The 16,899-nt window shown below is 56.1% G+C and overlaps 1 protein-coding gene across 1 annotated transcript; it reads right to left on the bottom strand.

Moving 5' to 3' along the window:
• Window positions 1-3,039: 3,039 nt before the first annotated feature.
• Window positions 3,040-9,509, bottom strand: TMEM119 (transmembrane protein 119). The gene is made up of 2 exons (XM_003359134.5): window positions 9,356-9,509; window positions 3,040-5,087 (listed from the first exon to the last, which is right to left on the bottom strand). The coding sequence occupies exon 2, from the start codon at window positions 5,073-5,075 to the stop codon at window positions 4,242-4,244; it is 834 nt and encodes a 277-aa protein (XP_003359182.3). The 5' UTR covers window positions 5,076-5,087; window positions 9,356-9,509; the 3' UTR covers window positions 3,040-4,241.
• Window positions 9,510-16,899: the final 7,390 nt, after the last annotated feature.

The raw sequence follows: 16,899 nt of genomic DNA, 5'->3' as shown, positions 1-16,899 counted from the left end.
ATAATAATAATAATAAAAATAAATAAAAGGAGGAGGGAGGCTCAGCGCTGAGGGGTCCAGCCTGAGGAGCCAGATAGACCTGGATTCGAACCCCAGCTTTGCTTGGCTGTGTGACCTCAGGCAAGCCACTATACCCCTCTGAGCCTCAGTTTTCTCATCTGTACAATGGTGGTAATGATATTGCTCCTCTCTCCGTGGAGATTGTGGGGAGGGTTAAATGTGGTTATGGGTGTGCGGGCACGCCGCCGCCCTTTAGCCTCACACACATGTGCACACATGGAGCACCTGCTTGGTGCCAGGCACCGCGCCATGTGCTGGGGAGACAGTGATGGATGGATCCTGCACCCAAGGCTCCTCTCCTCATGGATTTTGCCCCTTGGCAGTGACCACTGCCCAGCCACAGCCTCAGACACTCTGATTTCATTGGTCTGGGTGGGCTTCAGAAATCAGGATTTTTCAAAGCTCCCAGGTAATCCCACTGTGCAGGTGGAGAGCCCCGCCAGGCAGGGGAGGATCATCCTCTTGACACACATGGAAATGGAGACCCAGAGAGGTGAGGCGACTCACCCAAGGCCACACAGCCAGGAGAGCAAGCATGGAGTTGGCAGTGACCCAGGGAATCTCCCCCAAGTGCCCAAACTAGTTTGAGGACCCCAAGAGGGTTAAAGATGATGCGCCTGGCACAGAGCTGCCAGGGGCGGGGTGGGTTCTGCCCCTACTGCTGTCGCCCTAGATATGACCCCAGCCACAGTGCACCCAGCCTGCCAAGTGATCAGGGCAGGGCACGGCAGGGGAAGGGGGGCTCTTTAGCACCCCCAAGGATGTCACCAGAAGTCCCCTTCCTGCACCGAGCTGAGGTTTGTGTCTTGGGGTGGTTTTTCTCGGTGCCCATCACCCCCGCCACCACTACCCCATGGCAACTGGCCCAGGGACAGACTCCCAGGCCGGAAGCAGCTGTGTGGTTTTATAAGCCCTGGGACAGTGGGGGCCTATTCCCCAGGAACACTGGAACCCCTCACCCCACCCCTAAGCCCCGTCCTTCCCCCTCGTTTTGTTCCAGCCCCACAGGCCCCACCAGTCTCCCTCCATGGCTCACTCCTCCCTGGTCCAGCCAGATATGCAGCCGTAAAAGGCCCCTCCTGTAACTTCATCGCAGATGCGGGACCAGACTGGAGGGGCTCAAAGCCCTGGTGGCAGTGGCATCCTGCTATCCCCTCCCCAGAGGCTTCCTTCCTTCCTTCGATCACTCGTCCATCCATCAAAAAAGCAGTAGAGGAGTTGCCATTGTGGCTCAGTGGGTTAAGGATCCCAGACAGTCTCCAAAAGGACATGGGTTCCATCCCTGGCCTCACTCAATGGGTTAAGGACCCAACGTTGCTGCAAGCTGCAGTGGAGGTCCCAGATGTGGCTTGGATCTGGCGTTGCTGTGGCTGTGGTGTAGTCTGGCAGCTGTAGCTCTGATTCAACCCCTAAACTGGGAACTTCCATATGCCTAGGGTGTGGCACTAAAAAGAGAAAAAAAAAAAAGAAAAAAAAAAAAAAAAAAAACAAGCAGTAGAGCCCAGCAGAGATCTCAGACTCCAGAACCAGACTGTGGGGCTAGAATCCTGAATGTATGGGCAACTGGCTTCAGCTCTCTGGGCCTTAGTTTCCTCACCTGTAACATGGGAATGAAAACAGTGCCCACCCCACAGGATTAACGACGCCTGCAGCTCAGAACAGTGCCTGGCACATAACAGATGCTCATTAATTGGAAACAATTATCACCATCTTTGAGCCCAGGGGGCTGTGGAAGAGAAACTGGGGTAGGGGGCAGTGTCAGGGAAGATTCCCAGGAGGAGGTGACATCTAAGGCAGAAGCTAAAAGATGCGAGTTAGCAAGGAGGGGGGGTGGAAGGGTGTCATGGGCAGAGGGAATAGTAGCTGTAAAACTCAGAGGTGAGAGAGAGGCTGACTCCTGCGCTGGGGCTCACATGAGCACCTTAATCCTCCTCCAGTCCCTGGGGACACAGACTATGGCCAATGCCACACACTCCACATCCTCTGGGGGGCCCAGTCAGGCATTAATGGTGAGCCACTGACAAGGTTGCTGCTGGTTGGGAAACCTTCCTGTCCATTCCCCAGGGAGCTCCAATGCCTGCTAGTCTTACCTGGGTTTTGCCTGTCCAGGGGAAGCTTCAAGGCCTTCCCAGCCACACCCCAGTGTGTAGGACCCCGCGGGAGCTCAGGAGCAAGGAGAGAGCCTGTCACACACGGAGAAGTTGAGTAACTTGGTCACAGCCACCCAGCATCCGGGTATTCGGTATTTGTACTCAAGTCTCCCTTGGTTCTCCAGCGGAAGCCTGTCTGGGCTGAGAGAGGGAGGGCCCTCCCCTACTGAGCAAGACAGAGGCCATTGTGTGTCCTGAAACACAAACCCCGGCCCCTCCCGATGGATGTGGGGTCAAGCGGAGGAGAGGGGCTGCAGGAGGGATGGCCTCCCGGCCCCCATCACCCCGGGGATCTAGCACGTGCTCCAGCCCAGCCGCATCTGGATTCCAGCTGGCAGCTCCAGAGCAGAGGGGGGGCCATGGCTGCAGGAACTTGTCATCAAAGGCAAGGAGGAGCCTGGCAGGCAAGGAGACAAAGGCCAGGGCGGCCTCCAACCCAAGTACCATTGGCCAAGGGTGTGTCCCTGAGACCCATGCCAGTCATCAGCCCCCCTGCAGGGGGAGGGGAACCCCAAACCCCAGCCCCGAGCCCCTCCACGGCCCCTGTTTCCTCCAGGAGGTGGGTGACTCTCCCTCAGTCACACGACATAGCAGAGCCACATGTGGAACCTGCCTCTCTGTGGCCACAAGTCCAGGGCTGGTGGGGCACAAGCTCCTGCCCAGTTCCCATGGGGCATCGGTCCCTCCCTCCCTTTCGCACGTCAATCTGCCCATTTAGCCCCTAGGGCCTGGCCAATGTGTCCCCTGGAAAGTTGCCCCACCCCCACAGAACAGCCCTAGGGCGATGCCCCCCATCTCCCAGCAGACTCAGAAAGCCAGGGACACTCAGGCCAGAATAAAGGTTTATTGTGCTGGTTTGTTATATCTCAGCACCTGGAGAGTTGTGCAGAGGTTAGGGGGACCCAGATGGAGGGATGGGGAAGAGGACCCCCCACCCAGAGCCTCCCCAGATCAGGACGGAGCTCAGGCTCCCTTGTCGAGGAGTAAAGAATGCTGTAGGCACAGGCTGCCAGATGAGAGTGTGTGGAGGGTGGGGTACCAGGGCCCCCCCCTGCTCCAGGCTGGGTGTCGGAAACCCTCCTCCATCCCCTCAGACTCCCCCCAGAGTGGGGGCTCCTCACACACACAGCCCCCAGCTTCTAAGCTGCTTTAGGTAAGAGAGAGTCCATTCATCTGCCTCACTGGGTAGCAGTAGCGGATGAGAGGCACCCCTGAGAGGGCTGAGCTCCAGCCCCACCCCACCCCCAGAAACTGGGGAGAGGGCACTTTCAGGAACATTTAGAGCTGTAACTTCCAGAGTGTGCCCTGCAGAATTTTACTCTGTAGCTCTAAAACAAAAACAAAAACAAAATACGCCTCAGTCAAAAGCAGTTTGGCAAGGCTAAGCAAAATCAGATTCCATGGGCGTCTTTACTGCAGGACTTGTCAGAGCCTTGGGCCACTCCGGGGGGGAAGCCAGGGTGGCGTGGAGCAGAGAGGCAGTGTTTCCTCAACTCAATGGACCTCAGAATCTTTCTTCCAGGGAACTCGGTTTGGGAAATGCTCATTTAGGGGCCTGTTGTGACGTGTGCGGGGGTCCCTCACCGAAGCTTCCAGATGGATCCTCGGCATTAGCTCTCACTACTCCAACCCCAGGCCCCTCTGCATCTCCTGTTCAACCTCTTCCAAAACTCTTCTTCTGTTTTTCTTTCCTACCTTGATGGAAAGCAGCGATGTCACAAGGGATCGGATGAGACACACATTTCCCGATGGATATGGCTGTGACAAGGACACAATCCCCCGCTCCATGTCCCCAAGGGATGGAGCCCTTGGGGCTGTAAGGATACATGTTCTGGAAGTCAGTGAGATTCCTGAGGTGGAAGAGAGGCCAGCATCTCTGCCCGCTGGAGGAGGATGAGATGGGCTGGGATCTGCAGCGGGGAGTGGCCAAGGACAGGGTGCCAGAGAGCAGTAGGGCCAAAGGGCCTTTCTGTGCCCCAGGAGGTGACCACCAGGGGTCCGACAGTCAGGGCCGGCAGCCCTAGAGGCCTGTTAGATGCTGGGGGAGACACTGCTGCAAGCACAGGGGCTTTCGGGGGAACTGGCTTGGGCCCCAGTTTCCTGGGCTAACAAGGGAGCCGCTTCTGGCTCCCCTTGACCTTCACCAGCCACCTCCGCTGGGCAGGGCTCCTCAGATGGCACGTCTGGTTCCTCTGCCAGGACCTCCTGTCCCTGGGCGTCCTGGTCCACCTCCCGGGCGCCTTTCTCCTCTTCCTCTGACTTGCCCTCCATCATCCGGGCTCCGTCTCCACCGCCCAAGGTGGCCCTAGCGGGAGACTTGAGGTTCTGTGTGGCGGCAAGGATGTCAGCCTGGAGCTGCTGGGAGGAATCCCGGGCCTCCTCGGGCCTGCCGTCGGGGGCCCTGTCGGGGACCTCGCTGAAGGCTCGGGGGCCCCCGGCCCGGTCACTCTGGTCCACATACTTCTTCTTAGGGAAGGACGAGGGGTAGTAGGCAGAGGCCTTGTGCTTCTGGCGAGTGATGACAGCGGCACAGACAATAAACATCAGCAGGAACACCAGGGAGCCCACCACGGCGATGAGCATCACATACTGGCGGAAGAAATCCACGATGCCATCCAGGAAGTTGGTGGGGGGCTTGGGGCCTGCCAGGGGCGTGGGCTGGGGCCCCAGGGATGTGGGGCTGAGGGCTGGGGTCCGGGGTGGCGGGAGGCTTGGGGAGGAGGCCGACGAGCCCTCGGCCTCCCCACTGCCCCCTGTGTCCTCCAGGAAGGTGCCCTGCAGGGACACGGAGTAGGACGCTGAGGGCAGGGCCCGCATGAGCAGCAACAGGGACACAGCGAGGCTGGAGGCCCCCTCGAAAACCATGTTGCCCAGGACCTGTGGGGAAGCGAGGCACGAGAGATGTCAGCGTGGGACCCGGGGTCTCAGGGGACACAGAACCTACCCCAGCAAGTCGCTCCCTCCCTTCCCCAGGGTCTGAGCCTCCATACAATGGACTCTATCCTGAGGGTACACACCTGTCCCCCCAACTTCACCCTGAGCTTCTGGAGGGCAAGGGCTGAGCCTCATTTATCACAGCACCCTCAGGGTTTCACATCATATCAGTATACAGCAAGTGCTCCATAAATGTATCTTGATGGACTTGGCTGAATCAATCCTAAGAATTTACCCTTTCCTTGCCTGCCGCGAGCTAGGCACTTGGATGTTCCTTACATGAAGTTTCTCACTGACTCCTGAGAACTACCCAATAGGGAAGATACTGTATTCTTCCCATTTTCCAGGTGAGGAAACTGAGGCTCAGAGGGGTAAGTGACTTGTTAAGGAAGAATTCAGGTGTGTTTTTGTTTTTGTTTGTTTGCTTTTCAAGGCCGCACTCGCGGCAAATGGAAGTTCCCAGGCTAGGGGTCGAATCAGAGCTGCAACTCTCAGCCTACACCACAGCCACGGCAACGCAGGATCGGAGCCATGTATGGGACCTACACCACAGTTCATGGCAATGCCAGATCCTTAAGCCACTGAGTGGGGCCAGGGATCAAACCTGCCTCCTAATGATTACTATTTGGTTTCATTACCGCTGAGCCACAGCAGGAACTCCAAGAGCTCCAGTTTGGATACAGGCAATGGTCAGGCTCAGTGAGAAACAGAGAGCTGAACCCCTCCTCTGGGGAGTCCTTCCCTAAGCCCCTCACCCCTCTGCAGTCCCATCCTGTCTCCAGAAGATTCATAGGTTTCGAAGCATCCAGATTCTGAACTCAGCAGAGGCCTGTGTGTGCATGTGCCCCACAGCTAACCCCATCTCAAGGCTCGAAGCAGAGCCTGGGAGCCCCAGGGGAACCCTCCTGCCTGAAACAAAGCCGGAGCCTGCGTCCTATGGCCGCAACCAAATGGGATCCAGACGAAGCCCATACCTCCCTCCCCCAGTAGAAGGCTGCTCCCGCCATGAACCCCCAGACCCTCTCCGGCCCAGACAGCTCGGCTGACTAATAAATTCCTTATGGCCCAGCTTTATGGAGAAGCCCGGCTTCTAAAGTGCTAACTCTCCCGCTGGTGTGAGTCCACCTGGGCTCTCAGACAAACTCAGGTGCCCCTTCCTGGGCCCACCCGCTGCCCCCCAGGAGCCCCAGCCCAGCCGAGGGCACAGGCCCCTGGCGCTGGGTGGGCCTGCAAGAACCAAGACCGAAAAGCCTTACGATACCCCCGACTCAGGTGCCCTCTCTCAGGGGGTTGGGATGGGGAGACAGGGGCCCAGAGAAGGCAAGGGAAAGGCCTAGGGCCACACAGCCTGTTCCTGTGCTGGAGGAGGACGTCGGATGTCCAACACCTGGACTGCAGGTCCCCTTGAGCTCCCAGGCTCAGGTCCTGTTTTGCAAAACATGCAACAGTCCCAACCTTGTGGGGACTGATGGGTTCAGGAGATGATGTAGGAATGACGCTGGGCCATGGTGTGTCTTGTTCCAAATGACCTGGGGCCTCCCAATGTGACATGAATTTGGACAAAACAGCTCAGATGGCAAAAAAAAAAAAAAAGATACACCAGGGACACCACCACCTTGAAATGAGTTGGTCACTATGTACTTTCAGCCCAGGTTACTCCTCTGAGCCCCTTCTGTGGGTTCAATTCCATAGAAGCCCTTTTGCACTAGCACTGTTTCCATGTTTCAGATGAGAAAACAGAGGCTCAGAGACAGACAGTGACCCGCCCAAGGACACACAGACATAAGCATCGGAACTGGGGTGTGAACTTTCTTCTTTGTGACATGTACACACAGGCACCCTCCTGTGCCTGGGGCTAGTCTAGGCACGGGCTCACACCCCCTGGTTGACATCCCTTGTCGGCTGGAATCAGGATTTGAGATGTCCCACAAACTTCAGGAGTCCTCCGGGGCCCTCCCCATGCTGGCAGGTTTAGAAAAGGTTCCTACAGACAGCTTTGAGCTTTGAGGTTTTTGTCTCTCACCAAGCACCTCCCTGCCTTCCTCCTTGAGTCAAGCCCAGGAGAAACTTTTCATGGCAGCAGCTGACACCTCTCCCCATAGAGAGCACCTCTGACCAGTGGGGCCTTTCCTGGGGGCCTGGCTGTGAAGTTGCTGCACTGAAGGTCTGCAGGCAGCAGAGTCATGAGATTGCTTAGATCAGGATTAGAATCCTGGCTCCATCTGGGTCTAGTTCTGCTGCCGGCCCCTCTGGGCCTCACATTCCCCGTCTGTGACCTGGGGGCGGGGTGGGGAGGTGAGCACAGGGCTCGCCCCACAGAGGTGTTCCAATTCAGAAAGTCCTCCCCATGGGAAGGGGGAGTTCAGGAGCGGCTGAATTTCAACCCCAGCAGAGATCCAGGACCAGCCAGCCTTTCCCACCTCACATCAGCAAAAATTTGGCCTCCCCTGATGTATCATTTTGCTTTTTGTCTCCCCTTCTTGAGCAGGAGAGACCAAATTTTTTACCTCATTGAATGAAATCTCAGCTCTGGCCAAGGAGAAATCCAGGACATGAAACACACACACACACATACACAGAGCAGTAAGTTAGAGAAAAATGTCTCTTTTCCCTTGAGCCTTGGGGTCAGGCCAGAGGATAAGGAAAGAAGCCACACAAACTACCTCCAGCTCGTAAAGGCTGAGACTCTGACTCTCAGAGTCCCTCACGCCCCCCGCCATCCCCCTCCTTGGGGCTCCCCAGGAAAGGTACAGGAAAATATGGGGAGCCAGCTGGGCCTCACAGGAGATGGTTGTGCGACCTTGCTTGCTGAGCCCCCCGACCTCTCTGGGCCTCAGTTTCCCATCTTAAAATGGGTGCACTGGGGCCTGGGCAGCTCTGAAATGATCTGTCTGCCCATCAGCTGTCCTCACCTCCTGCCTGGGTCCTCATTGTGTCTAGGACCCAGAAACTCACAGGCCATTAGGAGGTGGGATCAGGCCACCCCCTCCCGTTTTACCCAAGAGGAAACCCAGGCCCGACACGGAATGGCCTGCCCAGGGTCACACCGCCAGTCAGGGCTGAGCCTGACCCAAGAGGTGGCTCCAAATATCTAGGAGGAGGTCACTTCCCAGCTGTGTGTCCTGAGGCCGGGCACATCACCCCGCTTAGCCTCGGTGTCCACGTCTGTACAATGGGCACAAGGCCACCTCTCTGGACTACTGTCAGGACAAGAAATAGCGGTGGTTGGCACAACATAGGTGTCACTTAGTGATACCATGTGATTGACCAGGACTCCAGCAGGCAGCACAGCTTCTCTTGAGAGCCCAGCTCATTCCGGGTTTATTGTTTTCAGGTGTGATGGCCCCACTTGAGGTCAGGAATAGGCAGAGGTTGCAAATCCATCCCAAAGGCCCAGGTACCCCAAGACCTGAGGCTGAGGGGCCAGAGCGGCTGCCCCACCCCCATTCAGAGACTGGTGGCCAGAGGGGGAGGGGCAACCCACAAAAACCTGGCTTCAATTAGTGACTTTGGGGGGAGGGGTCTGGCTGAAGCGTCCCACCCCCTGCTCCGGGGCAGTCGAGGACAGGGACCTGGGCCCCTTTGAGGGGAGGCCTGGGAGGGACCGGGTCCCAAGGGCTCGAAAGCCACACACACACACACACACACACACACACACACACACACACACACGAGTAGCAGCAGCAGCCTAGACGCACAATATACACACACCCAACACAGGCACAAAACACATAGACGAACGACATTCTGACACCCCAGAGAGCTACAAGGCCACCAGCACAGATCCACAGAGAACACACGCCGACACACAACGGGCTGGTTCTCTGACAACACGTGCACATACATACCCAGGACCCACCATGGATCCCCACAGGCCGGACCACCCTGTCCACGCCACCCTCCCGAGGCCCCGGGGAACACCCACCCCGGCACCCACTTTCCAAGAGCAACGCATCCCCTACAGCAAGGCCCCAACTGCACACACATAACTGCACACACAACACTTGGGCCAACCCAGCACTGCACTTGGGAGACAACCAAGACACACACACATCCCGCCACCCGCCACCTTAGCACGGATCACACACAAACCGCAGCTTCCAACACACACTCAAAGCTCACACAGACTTAGAGAAGCCCCCAAAACCGGCCCCCTAAACTCCGAGATGCCCCCAGTCTCTGCGGAAAGAGGAGAGGCCCCTGGGACTCACCAGTTCCTTCGCTCACAGGGTGCTCCCGCCAGGTGGACAGAGTGAGTCCGTGGCAGTGCCCGGTGGCCTCGGCTCTGGGCTGCCGCCCGCCCTCCCCCCTCCCCCTCCACCTCCCCTCCCTCCCGCCTCCTTCCTCCCTCCCGGCTCCGGCTCTGGCTCCGCGGGGCCAGCTTGATTTCATTAAGTGGGTTTGGGGTGGGGATAGGGGGAGGGGCGGGGCCAAGCTCGGCCACACACACAATCCCCCCCTCGATCACGCCCCGCAGGCGCCCCCTCCACGCCTGGGGACACCAGATGGGGCATTTCCTCCCGGACCACAGGTCCCCGGGGCAGGCTGAGGCAATGGACACACAGACCCGAACTGTCCTGCCGCACCCCTAGCCGGGTGAGCTGTAGTCCTGCCCCCCTTAGAAGGGGACAAGGTCAGAGAGGTTCCAAGGCCCCTGAAGTGAGGAGGAAAATTCCCTGCACTTGGTTCCAGCTGTGACTCAGGTTTTCCGAGGCTCAGGGCGCAGAGTGGGAGCCGGGTGGTGTTTAAGGGAGCACATGGTGGGTCAGGTCTGAGGCAAGGAGCAAGGGCTGACACCCGCTGTATGGCCCTGGCCAGGCCCTTCCCTTCTCCAGGCCTCAGTTTCCCCATTTGCAGGGGCTGGTGGGAAGTTTTCAGGCTTCCCTCTGGCTCTGACATCCTGAGATCCTGGTCATTCAAGTGGAATGACCAGGGCAGAAGTCATGGCCCTATTTCACAGATGGGGAAACTGAGGCCAGGTGAATTCAAGAGGCTCAACTAGCGATCTGAGCTAGGTGGGTCACAGGCCCAAGAACTGGGCCCTCAGGCTGACCAGAGGAATCCAGTGAGTTGGTAGCCCTTTGCATTTGCTCATTTATGCATTTATTCATCAAATGCTTAGTGAACAGCTGGAGTGCACCAGGCTCTGTGCTAGGCTAGTCTCAGAGGTGACTCAGCCACAGCCCAGCCCTCAGGGAGCTCAAAGACATCCAAGGAGAAGCAGACCTGTGTAAATTACTTTTTTACACAACAGAAATGGATCTGTGGCAGGAGGAGGCCAAGGGCTAGGGAGACCCCAGGACAGAGAGAGGTCCCCCCAGAGAAAGAAGCAGGCAAGTCGTCCCTGAGGTCATGGCTGTGAGCAAGCAGAGTCCCAGCAAGCGGGGACCCTGGAAGGGCATCACAGGAGGCAGGCCCAGAGTGGACAAAGGCCTGGGGGCTGGGGATGTCACGCACAGATCAGGGGCTGTAGTTAAATTGGGCTGGAGCATGAAGCCGACATGAGATGGGATCAGATGACGAGGGCAGGAGAATTCACTGGAATAAAGCCTCAGAAGGGCCCTCATGTAGGAGGCAGGAGGGAGCCAGGGAAGGTTTGGAGCAGGGGGAGTGCATGAATGACCAGATCATGCCAGCCCTTTAGGAACCAGGGCCCTAGACTGTGGCTGTTCCCCTCTCTGGTCCCTACTCTCCTCCCCAAAGAGGAGGCAATTGTTTGGAAAATAAAACCAGAGAACTTCCCATCTTCTCTGAGATCACCCCAAACTTTGGATCCTGAGGGGATGGGGGACCATCCACCAGGGGACAGGTACACACACACACACACACACACTCATTTGCACACATGCCCCCTGGGGCAAGTGGCCCACAGGACATGTTGTAGCAGCTGTACCCATTTCAAGATGGCCAGGGGTGGGGGTTGGGGGAAGTTCCTGTCGTGGCTCAGCGGGTTAAGAACCCGACTAGTATCCATGAGAATGCAGGTTCGATCCCTGGCCTCACTCAGTGGGTTAAGGATCTGGCGTTGCCATGACCTATGGTGCAGGTTGCAGACGCTACTCAGATCCTGCATTGCTGTGGCTGCGGCGTAGGCTGGCAGCTGCAGCTCTCACTCAGCCCCTAGCCTGGGAACCTCCATATACCAAAGGTGTGGCCCTAAAAAGGAAAAGAAAAAGATGGCCAGGGTGTGTCCCAGCCCTGCCTTAGACCGGACCGCAGGCAGGCAGGAGAGGCCAGACCTGCCCCAGGGCCCGCTGCCAGGGAAGGAGTCCCTGCCCCAGTAGTCTGAGGGTTGCAAGGAATCGAACCCTAAGAAATCAAGGGACACAACCCACCCAATCAGGGCCTGCTCCCAGAGGCCCAAGCCTCAGCCAGGATCCTGTTCTATCTTCCTCCTTTGGGGCCAGAGCAGCCCTCAGACCAGAGGCAGAGTGACCTGGGTTCAATGAGTTCAAGTCCCACCTTCTCCAGGTCCTGCCCCACACAGAGCCTCTTCTATTACCTGCAAAATGAGGATAGAGAATTTCTTCTGTTCATGGCTGCTGGGGACATGGGCTAACATCAAAGCATTGGCCAGATGCCCCATGTATGAGTTCCTACAACTGCTGTAACAAATGGCCACAAACTAAGGGGCCTAAGAAAACACACACTCATCGTCTTAGAGTTCTGGCGGCCAGAAATCAGAGATGGGTCTCACTGGGCTAAACATCAAGGTGTCAGCCGGGCTGTGTTTATTCTGGGGTCTTAGGTGGGGGAGAATCTGTGTCTGCCTTTTCAAGCTTCTAGGAGCTGCCTGCATTCCTCCGCTCACAGCCAGCTGCAGGGGGCTGAGTCCTCATGCTGCCATCTCTCTATTCTCTCTTCCAAACTCTCTTCTTCTTTTTTGTTCTTTTTTTTTTTTTCTTTTTAGGGCCACACCCATGGCATATGGAGGTTCCCAGCTACAGCCACAGCAACGCAGGATCTGAGCCATGTCTGCGATCTACACTACAGCTCACGGCAACGCCGGATCCTTAACCCACTGAGAGAGGCCAGGATCAAACTCATATCCTCAGAGATACTAGTCAAATTCGTTTCTGCTGCACCACGACAGGAACTCCCCAATCCCTCCTCTTGTTTGTTTATTTATTTATTTATTTTTGTCTTTTTGTCCTTTTTTTAGGGCCACACCCGCAGCATACGGAGGTTCCCAGGCTAGGGGTTTAATCAGAGCTGTAGCTGCCAAACCTACACAGAGCCACAGCAACGCCAGATCCAAGCTGTATCTGCGACCTACACCAGAGCATACGGCAACGCCAGATCTTCAACCCACTGAATGAGGCCAGGGATTGAACCTGCAACCTCATGGTTCCTAGTCGGATTCATTAACCACTGCGCCACCACAGGAATTCCATGCAGCCAGATTCTTAACCAACTGCACCACATCGGGAACTCCCCTCTCCTTATTTAAGGAAGTTTGTGATGACACTGGGCCCATGCCCATAATCCAAGATCAGCTTCTCACCTAAGAGCCTTACCCTCATCCTACCTACCCATCCCCTTGCCAGGTAGGATGCTGTTCATGTTCACAGGTTCCAGGGATGAGGATGTGGACACTTCTGGGGGAAGGGCCTGATTCTGTCTCTCACACTGCGGTTGAATATTATTACTTGCTCCCTGCAGAGCTGGCTGGGCTCTTCCACCCTCCAAAGCACTGAGTTCTCCTCCCCCCAGAGAGCCTGTCATTGTGCCTCAAACCCTGCAGGATCCATAAACCCTTGGGGAGGGGGGAGTGAGGAAGCCAAGCCCATTGGACAGATGTGGACCCTGAGGTTCATGGCAGCAGGACCTCCCAGGGAGCCAAGAGCATGTTGGGAATCAGAGCCCTTTCTTCTTCACCAGCCCCTGTGTCTTATCCAGAAATGAAACTTCCAGGATAGTGACCCCGTTAAAGGGCTGTCAGACCATGTCTCTCTCACACACACAGACACACACACACACAAAGATACACACACACACACACAAAGACACACATGCCCTCCTTAAGCCAGATATACCAACCCACAATCTGAGGACAGAACAGCAAAAACAGAAGAACATCAGTCATCGATGGGAGAAAAAAAGATCACTGGGTCCCAGCACCTACCCACACATCACTTGTGGCTGGCTAGGCAAATCTCTGCCCCTCTCTGGGCTGCAGGTAAATGTGGCGTTGGTCTAGATGCCCACCACAAGCCAGGGCTCAGGTTCTGATGCCCTGAGATTCTAAATTTTCTTCATTCTACAATCCTTTCTTAAGCATTTACTTTACACTCAGCCCTGTGTCAAGCCCTGGGGGACCGTGACGAGCAAAGACAGGCTTGGAGAGAGGAGGCTGCAACAGTACACAAACAAAGACACAGATATCTAACTGCAAACTGGGCTGAGGTGGGATGGCATATTTCCAGGGCCAGTCTGGGGGGATTAATCTGGTCCTGGAGCTCATGGGGGCCTCCATGAGGAAGTGAAAATAGAGCTACTTGTGGAGGTATTTAGGAAGGCAAGGATGCAAGAGGATTCCTAGCTCTGAAAGCAGCACATTCAAAGGCCCTGAGGTAGATGGGAACCCAGCACCTTCAGAGCAGCTCCTGAAGATTGTTATCGAGTAAAAGTAAATGAACCAGGTACACAGGGACCAGGAACTTTGTCCGATTTGTGCATGGTCATAACTCCAGCATTTTAGAACAAGGCCTGGAATACAGTAGGTGCTCAATAAATGCTTGTTGCCACATCAATGACCACTCTGCCCTCTACTCTCAAGTTCTCAGCCTGTCCTCACCCATCCTGAGGGTCTCACAGTCCACATTCTCCAGCTCCAGCACCCACTGTGTGCAGCCTGGCCCAGGTGATCCCTGCGGCCTACAGTGCTATGGCTCCAAGGGGTGTGGGCAGGCCTGTGGCACAGAACAGGCCAGACCACTCTCTTGCAACTTGTAATTTCAGGGGCAGAGAGCAACGGGGCCTCTGCCCCGCCTTGAGAGAATTCAGGGACCCCACCCTGTGCCCACCATGTAAGTGGCAGCCTTGACCCCCTCCCCGCTGAACAGCCAGGGCTGAGGAGGCAGCAAGGGGAGGGAAAACCTCCCTGGCTTGAGTCTCTGCCAGAGTCCTCCCCAGTTGAGCCTAGGGCGGGCTGTCTGGCCCACCAGAGATCCCAGGTCCAGCCTCTTGTGGCTCGGAGCCACTTCTAATTACACAGCCCCCAAGACCACTGGGGCCTGCCCTCTGGGCAAAAATAACCCAGGCCTTTCATGTGGCTGGTGAGGCCTGGCCTCCAGAGAGACACTCGTGGCAGCCTCTGCTGGGGGCTTCTAGGAGGCAGAGTGGGCCTCTCCAGGCAGGCCTGGGTGTACTGACAAAACCTCCAAGGCCTCAGTTTTCCCATCTGCAAACTGGAGATAGTCACTTCTGCCCCAGCTCTTTACCAAAGACCCCTGTGTCCCAGAAACTGTGCGGGGCCTGGAGAGCGTTTTGAATGATACCAGATGCTGACACACTTTCGCTCAGGCTGTTCCCTCCACCTGCAGTGCCGTCCTCTATGCAGCCCCTTGGCTGACCCACCTGTGTATCCCATACCTCAGTTACCACCACCTCCAGGAAGCCCCCCCTGAACCCCAGGCTCTGGGGAGGGAGGTCAGCAGCCTCAACTCCACACCCAGACCTCTAAGGCAGGTGTCTTAGTTTCCATGCGTCTCTAGTTTCTCAGGTCCAGAATGAAAACTTTTTCTGTCACTGTATCCCCAGAACCAGTGCCTGGAATACAGTAGCTGCTCAATAAATGCCCCTCTGCTGGCTGAATGACTCTAGTCCAACCTGCCCATGTTCCAGATGGGGAAACTGAGGCCCAGGGAGGGAATTTACTGCAACATTGTTTTGCTCTGCAGGCCCTCCTGCCCCAGGGAGCCCCTAGCAGAGGACACATAGGAGAAGCAAGACAACTGGCAAGTCAGGAAAACAACCCAGCTCTGCAAAATGCTATCAAAGAGATGAAAAGGCTGGGGAGACAGGAAGCAGCTTGGAAAGGGGTGGGGGCAGGTGGGTCCAGGCAGCTAGCTTAGCAGTTGTGGTCAGGGCCGGCCTCCCAGATGAGGTAGCAGAACTGACAGCTGCAGGGTAAGAGGAAACAGACACTCAAGGAGCAAGAGGAACTGGAATTCCTGCTGCAGTGCAACGGGATCATCTGCATCTTGGGAGCACTGGGAGGTTTGATTCCAGCCCAGCACAGTGGGTTAAGGATCCAGCATTGCCACCACAGTGGCATGGGTCACAACTACGGCTTAGATCTGATCCCTGGCCTGGGAACTCCGCAGGCTGTGGGGGCAGCAACAAAAGGACAGAAAGAAAGAAAGGAAGGAAGGGAGGGAGGAGGAAAGAAAGAAAGAAAAAAAGAGAGAGAGAGAGAGAAAGAAAGAAAGAAAGAAAGAAAGAAAGAAAGAAAGAAAGAGGGAAGGAAGGAAGGAAGGACGGACGGAGGAAGGAAGGAAAGAAGGAAGGAAGGTAGGAAGGTAGGAAGGAAGGATCAGAAGGAAAGAAAGGAAACAAACAGCAGATGCAAAGGCCCTGTGGTGGAAAAGGGCGTGGCACCAGGCCCCTTCCAGGGAAATCGGAAAGGTGCTAATGGGTTCCCACCACGGAGGCATTAAAGTTTGTAAACTGGGCGACCTGACTTCCCTCTGGCTCTGCCCCTCCTACACTGTATAACCTCAGCCTTGGTTTCCCTTGTGGCACCAGGCAGGGTCAGCGGAGGCTCAAATCTCCTGTGCTCTGTGATTCTAGGTGAATTCTCCACTTGTTGCCCCAACTCAGCAAACAACCCCCACCAATGGGGGAGAAAAACATCACAACCTCTTTGGAAGAGAGTCTGGTGGGTTTTATGCTATTAACCTCACACTTTCCGGATGAACAAGTCATGTCTTTCCCCAGTATTCTCCCAAGAGGAATGAAAACACACATTCAGAGACCAAAAGGCCCATAGTCGCATCATCCACAATAGCAAAAAAACCGGCGGCAACGCAAACGTCCACCAACAAAAGAACTGATGAACAGACTGGCCCATGCAGCAGACGCTCCCACCCAGTGGAAGGAAGAGATGGGAAGCAGACAATGGGAATGAATGGCATAGACACACCAAGCGAGAGACACGGACCCAACAGAACACAGACTGGGTGACCCCACTTACAGAAAGTTCTAGAACAAAGGCAAAACTAAGCTAAGGGGACAGAAGTCAGAAGAGCAGTTACCCTTGGGGACCACGGACTAGAAAGGGGCACCAGCAAATCTTCTGGGGCTGGAGACGTACAAGGTCTGGGTAGCGGTTATGTGGGTGCACGTCTGGAAAAATCAGGCTGCACACTTCAGGGGCTGTGTTTTGTGTCGGTTATGACTCAGTTCGAGTCTCCTTCAAAAATGAAGAACGCAGCCTCTATCTCTTTTCGGGATGGGTGCACCAGAGCCGGTAGTATCCCTGGCTTCCTGTGGCCTTGGTGGCCTCCAGCTGCACGCTGCCTTGTAAACATTTACATTCCCAAGGGCCGGTGCAAGAGGCAGCTCCGTGAACCCCGCACGGGAGCCAGGAATGTAAACACTCAGCCCCCTTGCAGACCTGGCCTTGCTGTCCTGCTCTGCCAGGAGCCCATGCCCCATGTGGTGACCTCAGGTGGGCCGCTGCCCGAGCCCTCGCCGCCCCACCCCCACCCCAACCTGAGAAGGCACTGAGATGATGCTTCTGAACTGCATT

The sequence above is a fragment of the Sus scrofa genome, chromosome 14 (genome assembly GCF_054392235.1).
Source record: "Sus scrofa isolate SSC_HxYL_T2T_F1_AM1 chromosome 14, Sscrofa_HxYL_maternal_Yorkshire_Landrace_v2.0, whole genome shotgun sequence".
In the NCBI taxonomy this organism is placed as follows: Eukaryota; Metazoa; Chordata; class Mammalia; order Artiodactyla; family Suidae; genus Sus; species Sus scrofa.
Note: the sequence above shows the minus strand (reverse complement) of the source record. Positions and strands in the feature narration are given on the sequence as shown.